Source organism: Leptonychotes weddellii, chromosome 16, assembly GCF_054177405.1.
Source record: "Leptonychotes weddellii isolate Sample4059 chromosome 16, ASM5417740v2, whole genome shotgun sequence".
Taxonomy (NCBI): Eukaryota; Metazoa; Chordata; class Mammalia; order Carnivora; family Phocidae; genus Leptonychotes; species Leptonychotes weddellii.
Window position 1 is genome coordinate 47,022,404 of NC_138384.1, and position 21,458 is coordinate 47,043,861.

Genomic DNA, 21,458 nt, shown 5'->3' on the forward strand with positions numbered 1-21,458 from the left:
CTAAAATCACCAAGTCTGCCTCCAGGCCCCGGCTCTTCGTCCCCACATGAGGTTTTGACTGTTGTCTGTCTGTCTTCCCAACCAGACCTTGAGCTTCCAGCTTCGTTCCCTCTTGTACCCCGAGTCTCAGCAAGGGCCTAGCACCTGGGAGTCCCCAGGGAGTCCCCGGCAAAAACTCTGCAGATGAAAGCCCTTCTCCCCACGTCACGGATAGGTGTCTTTCAGGACTCAACCGAGATGCCATCTCCCTGGGAAAGCTCTTTGGCCCCATGTGCCAGGTCAGGGCCCCAGGTGGGCTCCCAGGTGCGTGGTGTCTCCTCTGCTTAGAGCATACAGCACCCTACATACAGCTGCCTCTGCACGTGTCCATCCCCCACCACTTCAGCCTGGAAGCTTCTCAGGGACTGGATGTGACTCACCTGGGTCCCCGGCATCACCCAGCACAGGGCCTGGCACACAGGAGATTTAAGTAAATGTTTGTTGAATGAATCAAAGACCAGGTCTCCAGGGAATGAGTTAACAGACAGTCATTGGAAGGGTCATGGTTTTATTGCTGAGTTTCAGGGAAGGGGCTCAAATCCGCCCAATCTCCCTCAGCTTGGCCACCAGGTCCTCCGTGGTCTCCACCTTGACGCCGGCCGTACGCTGGGGCGGGTCCTCCACGCTAACCACGGAGAGCTTGGAGGTCAGGTCCACACCCAGGTCTCCGGGCTTGATCACCTCAATCTTCTTCTTCTTGGCTTTCTGCACATGGGCAGCCACAGTTCACGGGGCTGCTGGAGCCCTTGCCCCCTCTCCGGCAGCCTCCTCCCCATGACTGCCACGTCTGCAGAACCAATCCCATTGCCTGAACTTGTCTGGACCTACCCACTAGCCAGGACATCTGTGACCTCTTATGGGGCCTGGTATAGATCATTTCTGTGGGCAGGAATGGCCTGGGAAGCCCCTCTATTAAGGGTCCTCTTTTAGTCAGCTTCCTTGGAAGCCCTTCACTAGCTGAAATGGATTGGCAACGTCAATCTTCTGGCAGTAATGACTCAATGGACTTTTGGCCAAGCCAACCCATTGAACCCACCCTACTGGAGGATGAGATGACCCACTGAACACTCCCTGTTGGCTGAGCTAACTCACTGAACCCATCCTACTGGATGAGATGATCCACCTTACCCTTCCTCTTGGCTGGGATGGCACGCTAAACTCTCCCTGTTGGCTAAGATGACCCAATGAACCCACCCTACTGGCCATGATGAACAGCGAACTCTTTCTTTTAGCCGGGTGAGCCCTTCCTTTGGATAAGAAGTCCCTTGGATCCTCTGTCCCTGCATCTGAGCACCAGGGAGGCACTGGGCCCACAATGCTTTCACCCATTCCCGGGCCCTCGGGGACCCGTCCGTTAAGCGCTCACCATGATGTTGGGCAATGTGGCGTAGCGGGGTTCATTGAGCCGCAGATCGGCGGTCACCACGGCAGGCAGCTTCAGCCGCAGGGTCTCCAGGCCCCCATCAATCTCCCGCTCCACTTTCAACTTGTCCCCTTCCAGTGTCACCTGGGAGGCGAACGTGCCCTGGGGAGATGGGGGGGGGTGAGGTTAACTCAAGACAGGCACAGAGTGGCAGGAGTGCATGCACAGGTGAGCAAATGAAGAGAGAGAGTCCCGCAAGGTAACCTATAGACATCAAGTTCATATACAGGAGGAAAACACAGAAAGGGATTTCATAAATCTAGGGCCGGGTATCTGTACTTTCACTAGGATCCAAGGTAAGGGTCCTAATGACCTGAACCTGCCAGTTAGGTTCCTGCCTATTATTAACCTCCCTTAATAATGATGAACACATATGGAGTGGAAGGATGCTGTTCTAAACAACTTACATGCACTAAGTCATCAGGCCCTCATGGGAACTCTATAAGGTAAATGCTATTATCCCCACTTTACAGATGAGGAAAACTAAAGCAGAGAAAGGCTCCAAAATGTGCTCGCTGTCACCCACCACTGGTCAATCCAAGAGCTGCTTCCATGCCCTATTCCCCCTACCCACCATTTTGTCCCCTGGGGCTCCCTTCCAGGCCCCTCTGCTAGGCTGACCCTGGAAAGGTCTGCTGGGGCCCCATCTTCCTCGCTTGGTGCCCATGCTCTGGCCAAGCCCCCTCTGCCTCTCAGTGCTGAATCAACATTTGCTGATGTACCTACACCCTCTTTGTCCAACCAACCTGTTCTCTCCATTCACTTACTCACCGGACAAACCTTTCAAGTCTTAGCTGGAATGTTCCGTCACTCCCAGTCTCATCCGAGCACCCCAAGAACCAGCCCTCGGATACACTGTGACAATGACCAACAAGGCCCTGGCTTTCATGTGCATTTATCCTGGCCAGGAAAACCGCCAGGAACCAAATACATACATAGCAGCCACAGGACTCAAAGTGTCTTCTGAGCGTAGGGAACATGGCTAGCGCGATGGAAGGATGGAATTTTCCATCTTATGAATTAATTTAAATTAAAAGACCAAGGGGCGCCTGGGTGGCTCAGTTGGTTAAGTGCCTGACTCCTGATTGCAGCTCAGGTCATGGTCTCAAGGTCGAGATCAAGCTCAGCGGGGAGTCTGCTTCTCTCTTCTCGCCCTCTGCCCCTCCCCGTGTTCTCTCTCTCAAATAAATCAATCTTTTAAATAAATAAATAAATTTAATAATTTATTAAATAAGCCAAATATATTATATATATATATATATATCAATAAGCCAAATATACCAATAAGCCAAATATATTATCATGATTGTGATGACGGCTTCATGGGTGTATATGTGTGTCCAAGCTTATCAAACTGTACACTTTACATATGCAGAGTTTATGGTAAGTCACTTAATCTCAATAAAGCTGTTAAAAAAAAAAAAAAAGATACTCGATTCAGTCCCTGGAAAACTTTTAAGTCTGTTTGGAATAACTGGGGTGTGTGAACCTACTTTTTCAACTGTGAGTTTTAGGAATCTAAACTAAGTATTTCTGATGGAAATTCAGCATTTAAACTGAGATGTGCTGTAGATATAAAATCCACACTGGATTTTGAAGACTTCATACAAAAAGAAAAAAGAATGTAAAATAGCTCAGTGTTTTTTATATTGATTATAGGCTGAGATGATCATATTTTAGATGTGTCCAGTTAAATAAAATATTATTGCATTAATTTTGCCTGTGTCTTTTTACTTTTTTAATCTGGCTATGAAAAACTGTACACTTGATCTTAGCCAAAAGGCCGAGAAGCAATGGCTATGAAAAATTATAAATCACCTAGGTGGCTTGCATTTCTATTGGACCGGCATAGGTGGGAAGTGGGGCATCTGGAATTTCATACAGGGTGGGCAAGGAAGGGCTCTCTAAAGAGGTAACAACTGAGCAGACCTAAAGGAGAGAGCGGGAAAGCCACGAGGCAATCTGAGGGACCCATGCCCTAGGCTGAAGGAACAGCAAGTGCAAAGGCCCCGAGGCAGGGATGAATTTGGTGTGGTTGTTGGGTGACAGGGCTGATGAAGACAGAGCACCAAAGGCCCAGATGAGGCCTGGTGTCCCAGCTGTACACGTCTCCCTCCTGCCCGCTGGAGTAGCCATCCCGCCTTACTAAGCCTGCCTCCCTCCAAAAGGGCAGGGACAACGGTGGCCCTGTTCTGAGCCCCCAGATCTGGCCCCCAGCAGGCGCTCCCCACTCCAGCCTCACCTGTGGCCAGTCTAGCAACCCAGCTGTCATCTGCCCCGTCTGGTTACAGTCATCATCGATGGCCTGAGTGGAGAAAGAGAGAAGACTGTATGACAATGGGTCTTTTCACATACCATTCGGGCCTTTGTCTAGATGGGGGTTGGCCAACATTTTCTAGATTCCATGTGGTCTGTCCCAGCTCCTGAACTCTGCCCTGGGTAGCACACAAGCAGCCACAGACTATGTGCTATATAAAGCAACCAGTGTGGTGGCATTCCAATAAAACTTTATTTATAAAATCAGGGGTGGCCATGGCCCATAGTTTGCTGACTCCTGGTCTAGAATGATCCCATCCCCCAACTTGAGCCTGGAGACAGGCAGTCCCTTGTCCAGGGGCACATAAAGACATCTAGCATCTCGATGCCAAATCTTTGCCCCTATATAAATATTCACAGAAGCCTCCCATGAGCCAGGACCTGGGCCAGCCACACTGGGGAACTGAATGAACAGGATCTGGGCCAATAAGAATGTTCTATCCCCTGACCCTAGTGATTGGTGCAGGGATGGGTACTTGACTCAAGCTGGACCAATGAAGAGTCAGCTCTGAAAGCTTTGCTGGAGCCTTTGGGAAAGAGGCTCTTTTTTTCCCACTGGGGAGGCTTGTGGGATATGAGCCTAGAGATGCATGAAGTAAAGACAAGACAGGGGCGCCTGGGTGGCTCAGTCGTTAAGCGTCTGCCTTCGGCTCGGGTCATGATCTCGGGGTCCTGGGATCGAGCCCCGCATCGGGCTCCCTGCTCAGCAGGGAGCCTGCTTCTCCCTCTTCCACTCCCCCTGCTTGTGTTCCCTCTCTTGTTGTGTCTCTCTCTGTCAAATAAATAAATCTTTAAAAAAAAAAAAAAAAAAAGACAAGACAGAGGAGCAGAGCCTAGAGCTGACATGTGACCCTGGATCAAGCCATACCTGAAGCTTGCACTGTATGAGCTAACAGGTTCACTTTCCGGCTTAAGCCTGTTTGCTTCTGACTACCACCTACAATGAAGAGTGTCCTGTCCAGTTTATCCTGTACCTTCTCAGTTGGAGGCCCTGGCCCCAGGAACTGTCCCTGACAACCAGGACAGGCAGGACATGAGTCTGAGACCCACCAGTGAATGCAGGAGGCTTCCATAGGCCATGCTGCCAGCGCCAGTGTCCTGGGGAGCTGGTGTGAGACCTGGGTCCCCAGAGCCCTGAGCCCGACCCAGACCATGCCTTTTTGGCCTGTTCTCTGGTTAGGCCCTCTGCCTCAGCTTACTGACTTGTACTGATTCCTTTGCTGTTTGTCATCTCTCTTGTTTTCCACTACCTGACTTGTTTTGCAGGGCTGGGTAGGATACCCAACAACCTACATAGACCCATCAGCCTCCCCTTCTCCTCAGGGGCTGATCCAGCCTGCCGGAATCCCTGTCTTTTCCAGCCGGCGCCCTGGCTCTATCTCTGAGCCTCCTGAGCCAGGTCTGTGCCCTATCTTATCTCTCAGTCTCTGACATTCTTTGTCAGCCTCTGTTCCTAAGCCCCTGTCCCTTGGTCTGTCCCCTCCCACTGCTGTCTATCTCTGGCTCTTCCGATGACCCTCAGCCCCCACCCCGAGTGAGGCCACAATGTCTGTCCTCAAATGGGAGGGGGTGGGCAGGCTAGCCAGAGAAAGGGTGTCGCCTCCCCAGTCTCCTGCGGAAACAGCTGAAGCCGACTCACGTATGCCTCAGGTGGGGGTACCATGTGGTAGGCAGGGTTCTAGCTCACCATTAGCCCCCAAGCTCCTCCCAAAACTCCCAGCCTCCAGTCTCTCCCCTTCCAGTCCATTCCCCATGGCCTCAGAGAGGTCTTTCTGCGGCCAGAGCTGATCCCCTCCCTCCCCCGCTCACAGGCCTCCCGAGGCTCCCCGGCACCCTCCAGAAGAGACTCAGGTCTCTGTAGTAGCCTAGGCTGTTGGAACTACACAGCTGTCTTCCCCACACACCACCTCCCCATGTCTTCCTGGGCTCTCTACAATTCCTGACTGTTCTTCCAGGAGTTCCCTCCCTGTGTCTCCCAGCCAGACCCCAGCACCGTCTCGACCTCCTCCCTCCCCCTCACTCCCTACAGCTCAAGCCCCGCCCCCTAGCCATGCGGCTGTCCTGTCCACTCTGTCCGTTGGCCTCCTCTTCTCCCACACGGACCATCACCGTAGCTCCCGGGGCTCCGATCTCACCCCATAGGACCCCAGGAGTCTTTCTGACGTCCACAGTCACCCTGCCCACCCTGCTCTAACTCTCCACTCAGCCTGGGCCCCCTCCTCCCCAGTCCTGAGCGGGGGAGGCACACTCACCTGCTTGCCCAGCAGCAGCAGATCTACCTTCTCCTTCTCTGCCAGCTTGGCCAGGACCCGGGCCACCTGCAGGGGACCCAGGCGATCTGCCTCTGCAGCTGGCACCTCCACGTGGATGCCTCGGTCTGCACCCATGGCCAGAGCAGTGCGGATGGTCTCCTGCCAGGAGAAGGGACTTGACTTGGCTTCTAGCCCCAAGGGGACCCAGGAGCCTGGTCCCAGGCCCTCCTCCCTCAGACCCAGGACTCAGGGCCCTGGCACCCTCTCCCCAGGACCTGCACCTGGCACTGGGTGGGCCCGCAGCTGACAGCGATGACCTCTTTCACCAGCTTCTTCTCCTTGAGCCGCACGGCCTCCTCCACGGCGATCTCACAGAAGGGGTTCATGGAGTGCTTCACGCCATCCGTGACCACACCCGTCTTGTCAGGCTTTACCCGGATCTGCCGGGCCAGAAAGGGAAGGGGCGGGGTCAGGGGAAACAGGCAAGAAGGCAAGGGCTGGATGGGGACAACGGGGACCCGGAAGGGGCAGGGCCTTGTCCAGGGTCCCACAGCTCAGGCGACACAGCAGATGAGAAGTCCCAGGTAGGTAGAGGATCATCCGCTCATGATCTCATTCAGACATTTGTGGAGCATCAGGGACATAGGACATGCCCCTCCGACTCTCGCTGCTCCTGGGGCCTGAAACAATGTTTCTCAAATGTTTGTTTACCATAAACCACAGTGTGACATATACTTTATGATACTCCTGAGCATATTACAAATACACAACATATACTTACATATCAACAGAAATACCCCTGCAACGCGAGGTTCGGGTAACAATACTTACCCTTACTTCGTATACCATAGCCTGACATTTTCTGCTCTTTTTTTTTTTTTTTAAGATTTTTTTTATTTATTTGACAGAGAGATACATAGTGAGAGGGGAACACAAGCAGGGGAGTGGGAGAGGGAGAAGCAGGCTTCCCGCTGAGCAGGGAGCCCGATGCGGGGCTCGATCCCAGGACCCCGGGATCAGGACCCGAGCCGAAAGCAGACGCTCAACGACTGAGCCACCCAGGCGCCCCTTTCTGCTCTTTCTTTAAATGTCAGCCCTCTACATGGATCTTATGACTGACATATGGTCATGATCTAGTTTGCAAAAACACTAGCATCAAAGGCCTATTCTGCCAAACAGGCAAACCCCGCTCACTCCCTTCCGCACATGGTCTGTCTTCACCAAGCACTCACTGTGTGCTGCTGGCCCAGAGCCGGATTCTGGGGACACCACCATGAGCAAGGGAGTGAGGCCTGCCGGCCCATGAGCTCCCAGTCTAGTGCAGGGTCTAGCGCAGTATGAACAGCTAACCATCCCCCTATTAGTTTCCCGTGGCTGCCATTCCAAATAACTGCTAACGCAGTCGCTTGCTGTCTCACAGCTCTCGAGACCAGAAATCCAAAATCAGTTTCACTGGGCTGCAAGCAAGGTGTTAGCAGGGCGCAGTTCCTCTGGAGGCTCGAGGGGAGAATCCATCCCTTGGCTCCCCCAGCTCCCTCTGCCTCTCTCTTATGCAGATTCTGGAGATGGCATTTAGGGCCCACCTGGATGATCCAGGATAACCTCCCCATCTCAGGAGCCTTAGCTCAGGCATAAATGCAAAGACCCTCCTTCCAAATTAGCTACCATTCACCTATGGATCGGGGCCTGGACAGCGTAGGGGGGGCCACTTCCTAGCCCACCACATTCCTCTTTTTTTTTTTTAAAGACTGTATTTATTTAACAGAGAGAGACACAGCGAAAGAGGGAACACAAGCAGGGGGAGTGGGAGAGGGAGAAGCAGGCTTCCCGCCGAGCAGGGAGCCCGATGCGGGGCTCGATCCCAGGACCCTGGGATCATGACCTGAGCCGAAGGCAGACACTTAACGACTGAGCCACCCAGGCACCCCCTTTTTTTTTTTAAAAGATTTTATTTATTTATTTGACAGAGAGAGAGATAGTGAGAGCAGGAACATAAGCAGGGGGAGTGGGAGAGGGAGAAGCAGGCTTCCCGTGGAGCAGGGAGCCCGATGCAGGGCTCGATCCCAGGACTCAGGAATCATGACCTGAGCCGAAGGCAGACGCTTAACGACTGAGCCATCCAGGCGCCCCCCACATTCCTCTTAATAGCCCACGGGGAGAATGTTATTGGCCACCAGGCACTGCAGGAGCCCTGTCCTAAGCAATTATCCTAACTCATTAATCTTGGTGACAGCCCAACGAGGAAGGAGCAGTCACTGTCCCTGTGGGCAGAAGAGGAAACTGAGGCACTCAAGCAAAGTAGCTGGCCGGTCAGTAGTTTCTAGGACCCAAGCACTCAAATCCCCTGCTATGCCACCCGACAATGCATGAAGTCTGGGGACCTCTGAGGATGATGGGGGCCTGTGACCTAGCCTGTCGGATGTTGGAGGCTGTCAGGGAAGGCTTCCCTGAGGCAGTGGCACTAGAGCTGAGACCTAAAAGACGAACTGGAGTGGTCAAGTGTGAGAGAAAGGGTTCGGTGGCGCGAGAGCATGTGCAAAGGCCCTGAGGTTTAAGGAGTCCAAGGAGGCCGGTGTGGCCAGCGGAGCAGTCTGCCGTCAGGCCACAGAGGCTGAACTACTGTGACAGGCGCAGTAATGAGTCCTCAAAACGTCCTCATCCTAATCCCTGAAACCTATGAATGTCACCTCCAGGGCAAAAAAGGACTTTGCAAAAGTGATTAATTTAATGACTCTGAGAGGGGGATCATCCTGGGTTATCTGGTTGGGGGCCCCATGTAATCACAGGGGTCGCTCTAAGTGACAGAGGTAGGTGGAAGAGGGGAGGGGTAGTGTCAGAGTCAGAGAGACCGTGAAGATACTCTGCTGCTGGCTCTGAGGCTGGAAGAAGGCAAGGCAAGGCACGCAGATGCCTCTGGAAGCTGGAAATGACAAGGACATGGATTTTCCCCGCGCCTCCCTCCCCATCCCCGAGGGAACGCAGGGCCGAAGACACCTTGATCCTAGCTCAGTAGACTCATTCAGACGACTGACCTGCAGAATGGGAAGAGAACCAGTCTGCGTTGTTTGAAGCCGCTGAGTCCACCACAGCAGCAAAAGGAAACTAACCGCGCAGGGCCCAGCGGGCTCCGGAAGGGGAGCTGGGTCTGGATCCAAAGAACAAGGGCGACAAAGAGGCGAGTGGATGCAACTTAAGTTTTCGCAAGGTCGTTCTGCATTCTTGGTGGGGAAGACTGGGAGCACAGCAAGGGCGGAAAGTGGGGAGACAGCTGGGTGGCTGTTAGTCAACGAAATGAGGAATGACAGTGGCTCGGACCACCGAGCCAGCAGAGATGGAGAAGCGGAGGGACTGGAGGGATCTTTGGAGGTGGGAGTGACAGAGCTCTGGGCTCGGCAGGGGCAGGGGCAGGGGCGGGGAGAGGGAAGAATCCTGCAGGACTCTGGGGCTTCTGGTGGCTACATCCTACGAGCCGGGGGGCAGGTGGGTTCTGTGTCTAAATAGCCCATGAGATGCCCAGAGGAGCCTTGCTCGGGCGCCTGCACGATCCAGCCCAGGACCTGGCTTGCCCCTCTGCTCTGCTCCCCTGTGGCTGCTGCCAAGGGCTCAACCGGCACAGATGCAGATGACAGCCTGGCCCGGCCGGGGACACTCACTGGAGTCTCCTCCTACCTCCCTGCACATTTCTCTCTTCCCAGTCTGGATGTGCCTCATGGACCTGTGACACTGAGCAGGAGAAGGAGGAGAAAAAGGACAACTATCATTTTCTATCACTGTTATTTCATTTTTTAAAAGTCATTTTAAGATTTTATTTATTTGTTTGAGAGAGACAGAGAGCACAAGCAGGGGGAGCGGCAGGCAGCAGGAGAAGCAGACTCCCTGCTCAGGGGCTCCATCCCAGGACCCTGAGACCATGACCTGAGCCGAAGGCAGATGCTTAACTGACTGAGCCACCCAGGTGCTCCTAAAAGTCATTTTAGCACCAAAAATAAGGCTCAAATCTCAGAACTGAATAAATTCACCTTACGAAAATACAATTGGAGCCAATACCATGTTCTGAATCCATGCTTTTTCACTAGAACCTACCCTGAGCGTATTGTACACGATCCCCAGAATTTGCCGGAACATGCCCTTGCTCAACCCCCACCTCCTCTGCTGTCCTTCGCCTCCTGTGTAAACCCCATCCCTTCCAACTCTCCCGTTCCCACTCACCCTGTTTAACTCTCGCCGTAGCACTGCCCACCCCTGACGTACCACACACGCGGGACTGATTTAGAGTGACTGATTATCAGTCTTCTCCCCACCAGAAAGTCAACTGCCCGCGGACAGGCGTTTCCATCAGCTCTGTTCATGACTGTACTCGCGGGCCGAGCACCTGCCAGAACCACGCGTGAGAACCTGCACGAGAACCACTCAAACGCTCGGAAACAGCAATGGAAACAGAAACACAAAAGCCCTCTCATTACAAAAATAAAATCCAAGTCAGAGGTCTCCCGTTTGCACAAGAAAAGCAGCCCCCACCCGGTGAGCCAGCAGCCGGTGGAGGGCGCCGAACCTGCTCTTGGTCTGGCCAGACGCCTTGCACTAAGCTCCTGACCCCCAAGGAGCAGGGATGAGAGCCCTCTGGCCCCGGGGAATGTGCCAGAGCGTCTTCTCCCTGGAAGACCTTTTAAGCCTGAGTGGATTTCAAGCTTCAAAAACACTGTTTAGTTAAATTACATAAGTCAGGAGACGATGGTTGGTCTGAAAAATCAGACCAGTGTCTTTTTTTTTTTAAATAATGAGGTTTTATAAATCAAAGGAGGTGATTCAGCATGGAGCTTTCATTCTTTCTCTTCAAGTTGCAAAATATGAACCTGCAACAGAAACGGCCGTGAGCCAGATGGGCATCGCTCCAAGGGCTTCACGTGTATTACCTCATTTCACTGTCCTAACCACTGAGGAGGTTAGTTGCTGCCATCACCATCCCCATTGTACAGATGGAGCAACCGAAGCACAGAGAGGCCAAGCGCCTTGCCCAGGATCACACAGCAGCAAGGAAGTGGCAGGATCAGGAGCCTAACTCCAAGTCTGACTTGGGAATCATGAGACTCTAGGACACCAAATGGGCCCTCAAGAGGTAGGGGAGCTGGTCCCTTTATTCATGGCCCACTGTCTCAGAGCAGGTGTTTATAAAGTGACTTCTGCAAGCTCTCCCTGAACTGTCGACACAGCTCAAGGACTCCTCTGCGGTTCTGTCCTCTAGTTTTTTCCGTCAAGCGAGTCACTCACTGGGCATGTGCTGGGGCTCTGGGCAGAGCAGAGTACACCCAGGACACGGAGTGACCGGGACAGCCAAGGCCAGACAGGGAGATGGTGGCCAGGGAGTGACGCCAGGGACAGATGACTAAGGCGGTGGTCAGCGCTCGGAGACCCTTCTACAGCAAACCTCATCTCGGGCAGGGAAAGAGGACCAACACCCTCACGGAGCTGACACGTGTGACGTGAGGGACAAGGAGGGGCCAGCCCTGCTGAGAGCAGGAGGGGTGAGTGAGGGGAAAAGGCCGGGCGCTCCCAGAACCGAAGGAAGGCATGGCTGGTTGGGGTTAGGCCCAGAGCTTGATACAGGTTTTCTGGGGCCTGAAGTTTCCAGCCTTTGGGGGAGCCTCTTTAGGAAAATGCACACCAAATCATGAACGCAAAATTGACCCAGTCTCTCCCTGGGCCTTGAAAGAAACGCTAACGTTGACAGCCTCATCGGCTCATGGAGAAGGTATCCCTGGCCAGAACTGAGTATCCCTGGGTTGCCAAATGCTTATGAATTAACACCCTAGACACACAATCATACAGACACACACTGAGCAGAGCATTTGTTGTGTTCTGAACGGATGAGTAAAAAAAACTTCCATTACCAGTTCTACCAATAATAACCACACTCCCTGAGTACCAGCCAAGGCCAACATAACCATGAGCCAGGAACTATCCTAACAGCCCATTTAATCCTCACTGCCATCCAATACAGGAGGTATTAGTGTTATCCCCACTGTAGAGAGGAGGACAGTAAGGCTCAGAGTGGTCAAGCAACTGCCCCCAAGGCCACAGAGCAGGAAGTAGACCCAGGGGACTGGCCTGAAGTGGGCCCTGAACCGTAGAGCGTAACCGTTATCTAAGACAGTGGTGACTACGTCAGACAGACTCTCCTCCAGACCCTGGAGCTTGAATTCTGGAAGGAGAGACAGACACTAAAGCAAGCGATCAGAAAATTACACCGTGGATTACAAAGTGATAAGAGTATGGAGAAATTACAGCAAGGGACGGCACAGGGATGATGGGGGCTGCAGTTTTAAGTCAGTGTCCAGGGAAGGCCTCACAGAGAAGGTGACATCTGAGCAAAGGTTGGAAGGAGGTGAAAAAGCCACGCTGGGAACAGAGTAGAGACCCGGCACTCACCCCAAGGAGCTGCCATTCTGGGGGCGGGGGTGACACCTGGGTGAGCAGAGGATCCCAATCCAGTGTGGGCGCAGAGCTGAGAGAGGCAGGCCCAGGGGGCTGCAGGAGTGTCCGAGGACAGATCAAGAGGCCTGAGAGGGTTGGGGTAGGGGGGCTTCCTGGAGGAGGTGATACCAGAGAATCACTAAACTTTTGATACAATTGACAGATCAGAGTTAGGCAGGACAAGGGAGGTACAAGAAGCAGAGATGGAGAGGGAAGGGTGCCAAGGCAGAAGGCACAGCGGGGGGCAAAGGTCCAAGGCAAGAAGGGGCCTGGTCTATCAGGAAAGATCAGGTGAGGGAGGGACAGGGCACCTTGGATGGCACAGCAGGGGCCACGGCCAGACCACGAAGGGTCTCAAACACCAGGCTGAGGGGCTCAGACTTTGTCCTGAGGGTGCTGGGGAGCCTCAGGGCAACTCGGGGTGCAGGAGGAGCCCTGAGGCTGGGAGAGGACGGACTGAAGGAAACACTGAGAACCAGGGAGGAGACTGCGTTGCGGGGCCAGGTGGGAGAAAGGGAAGCCTGAAATGCGGGGCCCATGAGGATGGACAAAGGGACCAGCTGACAAGTAACAGGTGGCGGGGGTGGCAAGGGAAGGAGGGCAATGGTGCTGGGGGTCTGGCCCAGTGATCAGGTAGTTGGCAACGTTTGAACCATTTAATTCTTCAGAAAGGGCACCCACACACACAGCCAGCAGACAGGATACAGTGGAGGGGGCCCCGGGGCAGCGTGGCAGGGACAGGCAGCACATATCCCTGGGATAGGACAGCAGCTGATACCCTCTCTTTGTTCTCGCCTTCAGCGCACACCCGTGTGCCAGGCCCTGTGCTGGGTGAGGCTGGGACCAAAGCCCGTCAAACTCGGGCCTGCCGGTGTGGGAGACATATTCGACACAGGCGTATCAGGCCATGGAGACCAGGGCTGGGGCACAGGGAGGCCCAGGGGGCGACAGAGCCCAAAGGAACAGTTAGAAGTGGGAGGAAACCAGGAGAGAAGGTCCCAGGACCCCAGGAGCAGCTGAAGACAACACCCCTGGCCTTTGCTGTCAGGGCTTTGCTGCAGCTGTGGAGTGAAAAAGGGAGGAGGGGCGCCTGGGTGGCTTAGGCGGTTCAGCTTAACCGGCTGCCTTCAGCTCAGGTCATGATCTCAGGATCCTGGGATGGGCTCCCCGCTCAGTGGGGAGTCTGCTTCTCCCTCTCCCTTTGCCCTCCCCGGCTTGTGCGCTTGCTCTCTCTCTCTCTCAGATAAATCTCAAAAAGAAAAAAAAGGGGGGGGGGTAGCAGAGACTGGTGCAGGACTTGCCCTGCACTTCGATCTTGACTTTGGCTGCCTGGAGCTGGGTGATCCAGCAAGTAACAGGACCTCCGCGGGCCTCACTTTCCTAACCCGTCCCAACGGCATTCATAAAATCAAGAGGATACTGAAAGCACTGAATGAGTCGGTCTCTGTCAAGGACTTGGAGTGCTGCTGCTTGCACAATAAGCACTCACTAAACGTGAGCAGTTATGATCACTGAAGTTTGCATGCCAAGTCCGGCTCCCGGGACCTCCTCCCCACCTCACTCCCCAAGCCGTCAGGGGCCCTGGTTTCATGCACCCCAAGGCCTCTGGCATGCCAGGCCCCGTGCTGGGCAATGCTGGGGACACAGAGGTGGAATCCCAGTTTGATGGTGAGGACAGACATGGATGGGCAGTCACCATCTTCAGTCTGCTTTAAGCCAAGTATTTTGAGAAACTGGCCAGAGAGCCTGTGTCTGATTCACGTCTGTCCCGACCAGCTTCTCTCTGGGGACAAGCCAGGACCTCAGAGACGTTGCCCCCCAGCCCCCTCATGGGGAATGGGAGCCATTCCACCAGCTCAGTCAAACAGGATTCCATCTCTAGCAAACACTTCTCCCTCCCTTCCTGGCTAGAGCCTCCTCACTCACCCCGCGGCTTTGTAGGGTGAAAGCTTCTGGGTTCCCCTGTTAACAGCCAACTGAGTGTGCAATGCAGCCTAACAGGTCAAAGTGTGGCTTGCGTTGCAAAGCACTAGTTGCGCTGAGGAGTCAGACGGACCCAGAGGGGAATCATCTCAGCTCTACCGCATCCTAGCTGAGTGACCTCTCTGGGCCTCAGTTTCTCCAAATGTTACATAGGGGCCGTGGCATCTCCAGCAGGCAAGAAATAGAGAAACTAACTCGTACTGCACAGAATTATTAAGACAGTGAGTCCAGAACTTGAGAAAAGGGAACGAGGTCATGACCCCAAAGGGGCCGGGTTTGAGCGAGGAGGGATCTGAAGTCTGACCCTCACAGTCCTTGATCCTTGCCCTCAGGTGTGACTTTGACGTTTGGGAGGAAAGGCGGCAGAGATCAGATGTACGAGCAGACCCCCCCATACAGTTTCGGGGTTCGGGGGAGGTGGAAGTGGGGGCCCGGTCACCTTCACGGCAAAGTCGATGACCCTCTTTACAGCCACGAGCGCGCGCAGCTCCGCCATCTTCCTGCCGCGGCCACCTGCGGCGTCGGTCCGCTCACTCGGCCTCTGGATCCAGACGTCCCGCCCCCCCCTGCCCTGCGCCTGCGCCCCGCGCCGCCAGCCAGTCAACCGCGGCGGTGCCCGCCTCCGCCCTGACAAAGGACCAATCGGAGGCCCGGAGGGGAGGGAGGTGTGGCAAGAGGATTCGGACCAATGGAGAACGGATTCTGGAGAAAGAGGCGGGAGCTGAGGGGAAGGGAAAAGGACTTAGTGAAGGGGGCGTGGCCGGGAACTAGGGGAAAGGTCGTGCGCAGAGGGAGGTGCTCCCGGAGTGGAGCTCCTCCCAGGCCTCCTAAACTTTTCCCAACGCCCTCGATTTATCCCTCCCCCAGTTCCCCACGTTTCCCTCGCTTCTGCAAGTCGCTATGCCCGCATTCCCTGCGTCCTCTTGTGTCTGTCTCCCCATTCTCTTCTTGCCATGTTCCTCGTCCCACGATCATGCCTCTTACGTTCCCCTGTATCCGTTTTCCCGCGTCCATGTCCCTACATCCTTTCCAAGAGCCCATGTGCTCTCCTGCCCCCACCACCCCTGTGCCCCGTTCCCCCTCCGAGCCCATGCGCCTTGTCCACTCCATCCATGCTCGTGTCCCCGTGTTCCTCGTTCCCTATAGGTTAATGTGCTTATGTCCTCCCTGAACCCCCAGGTACCCCCGTGTCCCAATCCCCCGTCCTCTTCATGTCCATGTTCCCGCGTGCGTTCGTGTCCCCCGTGTCCTCACGGTCCCCAGAAAGGCACGCGGAGCCGCGGCGGTGAAAGCCGTTCCTTTATTCTGCCCCAGGCTGCAGTCACAAGCACACGGGGAATCCGCTGATGGCATCCGTGCTCTGCATGATCATGTCCGCCAGCAGAAAGCTGAAGCCTGGCGGGAGGGGAGCGGAGGGCGGGTGGGGGACGGTGGGTCCTGGGGCAGATGGCCGGGAGCGCCCCGGGGACTGGGGTTTGGGGCCCCAAGGGCGCCCCTGCCGGGTCTGCGGGAGTCGGGAGCGGAGTGTGTTGAGGAGTCCCTGGGAGGGCGGCTGGGAGTCTGCGGGGAAGGGGCTCCTCTGGGCAGTCTCCTCCACCCTCTTCCCGCTGTCCAGGTTACCCGCGAAAATAGAGAAGGGTAAAGCCAGCCACCCCGAAAAATAGGACCACGAGAAGAAGACGTCGTTTTTCCACGCGTTCTTCACGGTGTAGCCTGTCAAGGCGATCAGCAGCAGCAAGCCTGGGCCCCGCGCACCCCGTGAGCTTGGCCGGGGGGCTGCAGCCAGGCCCCACCCAGACCGCGCCCATCGCCCGGGCCACGCCCCCTCCTCCCAGCCCCACCCCCTCCTCTGGGTCTCCGGCCCCTCCCCCCACCCCCGTCCCCGCGCCTGAAAGCGCGACCCCTGGGCCCCTGCCCCCTGCAGCCCCCAGGCCCACCCTGTGCCTGAGGGCCCGCTGCCGTCTCACCGTAGAGGAAGAAGATGCCGCTCGTAGTCTGGCCCCGCGAGTCGCCCTCGTGGCACAGAATCCGCAGCCCCATCACAAAACCCATGACGCCGGAGGCCGCCGCCAGCACCATGCACGCCCCGGTCACCGCCAGCATGGCTGGGGAGAGCGGCCGCCTCAGCCCCGCGCTGGCTCCGGCCCTGGCCACCACCCCGACCCGCCGGTACCGGGCTGGGAGCAGAGTTGACGGTTTGGATGGCAACTTGGAAGTTACTTCATGAGGGGCAGTTAATGTCGCAACAGGGAAGTAGGTCCCGAAGTGGGGGTTCGTGGTAGTCTCTGTCGCGGGGGAGCAGGTGGACCTGAGACCGGAGTGGGAGGGGCGAGGGTGGGGGCGCCGCAGGATGTGCCCAGCTGCGGCCTGTGCTGGGGGCTGTCTGTCCAGTGGGGGACATCTGGGCGGGCAGGGCCTCACTCTGGCAGGGGATGTTGGAGCAGGTGCGGCCATTACACTCGTGCCAGAGACCACTGTGGCCCCCGGGGTAGCGGATCCAGTAGTTGGTGGCAGTGGAGAGAATCGTGAGGATTTGGGCCAACAAGCCCAGCAAGGTGCCCCCGCTCCGAAGGCTCTGCTTCACCCCCATGCCAGGGAGGCTGCTGCCGAGGGCCACACATGCAAGATTGGCCAACACCCCTCCCGTCCCCAGACCCCCCTCCCGGGTCCTTCAAGTCCTTGAGACCCCCTCCCACATGTCCCTCCATGTCTGACTGCACCCCAGCACCGCTGTCTGGGGGCCCCTCCTTCAGGCCCTCCCCAAACCCAACACCTTCATCACCTACTGCTCCTATTGGGGGCCTTGAGACCTCACCCCCAAGGAATCACTGCTTAGAGACCCTGTCTTTCACCAGTGGAACGTCCCTTTAGCCTGTCCAGTGCCCTTCCCACCCCCATGCACACACCCACCTGGATGACTCACACCCAGCTCCCAGGGTTTCTTAGACAGAGTCCAGAGGGGTGGGGGAAGGGAGACTGGGTCTCTGTGAGGCAGGAGGAGTTCCAGAATCCCCTCTCCCATCAGCCATTTAAAGAGATAACCACCCACCCACCCATACACACACATACGCACACACCTAAGCAACTCTTCTAGCACAGAGACAGCTCAGAGTCAGATGGCAGGTCTGGGGGGAGCCGAAAGGCCATGACATAGTAGACCATAACCTTGTGAAAACGCTTCCCTTGATCTCATAACCTCCGCAGGTCCCCAGCTCTCCGACTGTGCCCCCTTAGGTCCCCCCGCAAGCCCCTGCTCCTCCTCCTCCCTCCACTTAGTGCCCGTTTCCCTGGAACCTCCGTCCTCCTCCTTCTTACCAGAGGAGCTTCCTCACTGGGTCTCTCTCCCAGACCCCCGACAACCATATCCCAGCCGAGCTCAGCATCTTCCACCAAACCAGGGATGACTCTACTGTCTCACCCGGTTGGTTGTGCCGCACCCCTGGGCACTATTCTTGCTCCCTCTTGCCCATCACTCCACAAGGCTCTTGAATCCCTGAGTCTGGTTCCTTCTGCCCCCTCCCCCCGAATCTTTCTGGCTCCTTCCCTCTTTCCCACCTCATGCCCTGGTCCCAGTCGCACCCATTGCGTTGCCAAGCTCCTCTCTCCCTTTGGGCTCCCTGCATATCCCAGAGGGGTCTTTCTGGCACCTGGAACTGGCGTTGTCCTTCCCCGGCTCACAACCTCCTCCTAGCTCCCCATTGCCCTCAGGAGAGAGTCACTGTGACCGTCGGGGCCCTTGCTCCCACCTGCTTCTCCATCCTCATGCCCCACCACCCCTGCGTTCTACATTCCGCCACAAAGCACTGTTCTCTATCCCCTAAAAACTTCCAGGCTTTCCACACCTCCACCTTTGGGTCCCTCTGCCTGGATGGCCTTTCCTTGGCCCTCGAGAAGCCCCTAAACACCCTCACCCCAGAAAGCTCCCCCCAACCCCCCACCCCTGACACAGTCAGTCTTTCTCCTCACCATCCTGGGCTCTGCCTGCTGTCTCACCTCCCCCACCAGACTTGCAGCCCCCAGTGGGCAGGGCCCGGGTCAGACTCCCATCAGCATCCCCAGTGAGACCAAGCAGAAAGGATGAGCTCAGGAAAAGCCAGCTGAAGGAGTAAATGAATTAATGAAGTGAGCGAGGAAGACCAGAGTGAAGACAAGGGTGACAAAATCAGGGAGAGAGTGAGAAGGAAAGAGCACTGAAGTGGGAAAGACCAAGGAGAAAAGAGAAAGGACGGGGTTTCAAAGTAGAAACACAGAGAAAGACAAGGGCGGGAGAAGGGGGCCAACATGGGGCCGTGCCTGAGTCCACACCTGCCCCGGCTCCATGAGCAGGAGCCACCTGATGGCAGGTGGGGGCTCTGACTCCTTTCTAGGCGCTTAGTGTCGCCCACCAGGGAGCTGGCTTGCCCTCAGCTAATGTCGTGGCTGAATTAATCTCAGAATAACCAGATCCCGGCAAATTTTTGTTGAATGGATGAAGAAACAAATGGAGGGGTTGCGGGAGGGCTGGGGGTAAGGGCTAGAGGGAGGGCTGCGGGGGCCTGCGGCTCCTGATGAGGTCTTCCGCGGATAGTGCTTCATCCTGCCTGTCTCGCCTCCGGCTCACAAGGCATCATAGCCAGGCCGGGGGCCACTACAGTAAGCCCCCAGACTCAGGCTACCTGGGGGTGGCAGAAAGAGGTTAGCATTAGCCCTCACCCTGCTGTCTCAGAGCCCCCAGCTGCCCTCTCCAGGTCCGGGAGGAGCAGTAACCTGCACAGAGCAAGAGGACAGCTGAAACCCAGCCCAGGTAGAAGGACCAGGAGAAGAAGGTCTGGATCTGGGGGTGTTGAGGCTGGTTCCACCGCTCGCTGGTGTAGACCACCATGGCTACCACTGCAAAAATGGCTGGGGATGAAGACGAGAGAGAGGGCTCAGGCCCGCTGCGGGAACCCACCGGTCCCCAGAGCCCAAGTGCAGCCCGGAGTCTACCTGCAGCAAAAGCCATGGTAGAAGAGACGAGGGGCCCGTAGCCTCGAGTGGACAGTGAGGGGATGCAGGACACAATCAGGAAGATCACCGACACCAGTCCCCACAGGGTGGCCAGAATGCTGAGGCTCTGCGTCGCACGGAGGTAGTCTGCTCGGAGGTAAGATGTCGGTGCCTGCCCCTCCGGCAGCCCACCACCCCCAACAGGAGAGGGACCACTATCCCTTACCTGGTACCTCGGTGTGAAACTCCTTTGGCCAGAGCCCCGAGTGAAATGAAAACCTGGGCCCCTCAGCCACAAACCAGAAATCCGTGCTCAGAGCAATCAGGATGGACACCAGGCCCAGGGAGCCAGTGAGTAGGGCCAGGGACCGACAGAGCTCCATGGAGGTGGGTACTGGGTGTCTGGGTCCTGGGGATGAAGAGGCTGGTGATCTGGACTCGGGTCCTCTGAGCTCAAGAAAGAGAAGCCTTTAAGACTTTAAAACCAGGCCAGTTTTGTTTCACTCAGTTCCGGGTAGATGAGTCTTGCCCTACACCCTCCCTTCCTGGTTGCCCCGACAACATCCTCCTCCCACAGAGGTCCGGTTCCCCTCACAGTGTGTGGTGGGGAGGGTGTCACATCATCAGTGGTTTGGATGGTGGTTCAGAACTTGCCTCTGTTTTAGGTTCTATACCTCCCACCCTTGGAACCCTCAACATCAGAGGAGACTTCCTGGAAGAGGTGTGAGAGAGGCTTGGGGGCCCCATGGTGGGAGGTGATAGATGACACCAGGGTGTGAGTTAAACGGGGGGATGTGGCCAAAGGGGACAGTTGGGGGTTGTATCATGCTTTCCTGTGGGTTCTGCAACCTTCCATTCTGAAAGAGGGAGGCCCCAATTCTAGTGTCTCTGTGGAAGGAGGGGGCTGGAGGCCGGGATGCTTGCGACTGAAGGAAAAGAGGGCTGGATGCCTGGACTCGAGTCCTGAGGAGGAGGCAGGCAGGCAGGGGCTCAAACTCCTGGATCCCTGCATGGAGCTTATCCCCAAGGCAAGCAAATGGTGGCGAATCACAATTCTGGAAGTTTGTGGAGAGCAAGACACGTCCACATCCTCCTCTGATAAAAGTTCACAGACAGCTCTGCCTTGAGAAGGGCCTCCCGTGTGGTGGGCTTCATTGCCAAGATCAGGGTACCTGAGGGGCAGGGGCAGGCACACAGAACCGTCCCACCCTCCCAGCACTGGCCTCCTCCTCCCATACAGGGATCGGGATGAGCAGGTGTCAGGTGAAGGTGTGAAGGTGCCACAGCCCAGGTAGAAGGTGCAGGCACATGTGACCTCTGTGAATCGGGGAATGGCCTGGAGGAGGACCTCTGTCACGAAGATGACCTGAGCCAGCAGTCCCACCACAGCTGGTGAAGGGGAGACCCAGAGTGACTCAAGAGGCCGGCGCCTCTTCCGTTATTGGAGACTCCAGTTTGCCGGCCCCCATCTCTCACCCAGACCCTCACCACCGAGGTAACTGGCCACTCCTGAGAACATGCTCACGAGGACAGGCTCCCAGGGGCAGATTCAGGTCATAAGCAGCAGGGACACCGACACAAAAATGGTGGTGCGTGTAGGTCTAGTGAAGAGCCGTGGACGGGCTTCAGGAATCTGGGCCATGGGTGTGTGGTGAAGGGAGTGCCAGAGCACAGAGCCCATCTGCAATCTCTGCCCCATCCTTACCTCCAGAGAGAGCACGAGCAGGGAGGGAGAGGGAGAGAGAATCCCAAGCAGGCTCCACGCTCAGCCCAGAGCCCAGTGCGGGGCTCCATCCCACGACCCCGAGATCATGACCTGAGCCAAAATCAAGAGTCCGACCCTTAACCGACTGAGCCACCCAGGCGCCCCTGGAAACATTTGATTCAACCAGCACTTCTTATAGGTCAGGCACTATGCCACGCCCTGAGGGAATATCGGTGTGCAAAGCACATGAGTCCCTCACCCTCGCCGAACCTACACTATACACACTATGGTAAAGACGCGAATG

The 21,458-nt window shown here is 56.1% G+C and overlaps 3 protein-coding genes and 1 long non-coding RNA gene across 5 annotated transcripts; 1 reads left to right on the forward strand and 3 right to left on the reverse strand.

The window, feature by feature from the left end:
* Nucleotides 1-530: 530 nt before the first annotated feature.
* Nucleotides 531-15,068, reverse strand: ETFB (electron transfer flavoprotein subunit beta). Its single transcript, XM_006739728.3, has 6 exons — nt 14,924-15,068; nt 6,312-6,470; nt 6,031-6,189; nt 3,705-3,767; nt 1,406-1,564; nt 531-744 (listed from the first exon to the last, which is right to left on the reverse strand). The coding sequence occupies exons 1-6, from the start codon at nt 14,978-14,980 to the stop codon at nt 574-576; spliced, it is 768 nt and encodes a 255-aa protein (XP_006739791.1). The 5' UTR covers nt 14,981-15,068; the 3' UTR covers nt 531-573.
* A 697-nt stretch (nt 15,069-15,765) lies between these two features.
* Nucleotides 15,766-18,774, reverse strand: CLDND2 (claudin domain containing 2). The gene is made up of 3 exons (XM_031034941.2): nt 16,906-18,774; nt 16,452-16,589; nt 15,766-16,224 (listed from the first exon to the last, which is right to left on the reverse strand). The coding sequence occupies exons 1-3, from the start codon at nt 17,072-17,074 to the stop codon at nt 15,806-15,808; spliced, it is 726 nt and encodes a 241-aa protein (XP_030890801.1). The 5' UTR covers nt 17,075-18,774; the 3' UTR covers nt 15,766-15,805.
* A 154-nt stretch (nt 18,775-18,928) lies between these two features.
* Nucleotides 18,929-19,985, reverse strand: NKG7 (natural killer cell granule protein 7). Of its 2 annotated transcripts, XM_006739745.3 has the most exons (4): nt 19,676-19,976; nt 19,450-19,596; nt 19,231-19,365; nt 18,929-19,139 (listed from the first exon to the last, which is right to left on the reverse strand). In XM_006739745.3, exons 1-4 carry the CDS (start codon nt 19,830-19,832, stop codon nt 19,081-19,083), a joined length of 498 nt encoding a protein of 165 aa, XP_006739808.1. In that variant the 5' UTR covers nt 19,833-19,976; the 3' UTR covers nt 18,929-19,080. The 2 variants fall into 2 exon arrangements, with proteins under 2 accessions (XP_006739808.1, XP_030890804.1); XM_031034944.2 differs by having other exon boundaries at nt 18,929-19,365; nt 19,676-19,985.
* LOC115943083 (uncharacterized) lies at nt 19,525-21,446 on the forward strand. Its single transcript, XR_014141076.1, has 3 exons — nt 19,525-19,606; nt 20,115-20,170; nt 20,690-21,446. It is a non-coding gene; the product is annotated as an uncharacterized LOC115943083 (long non-coding RNA).
* Nucleotides 21,447-21,458: the final 12 nt, after the last annotated feature.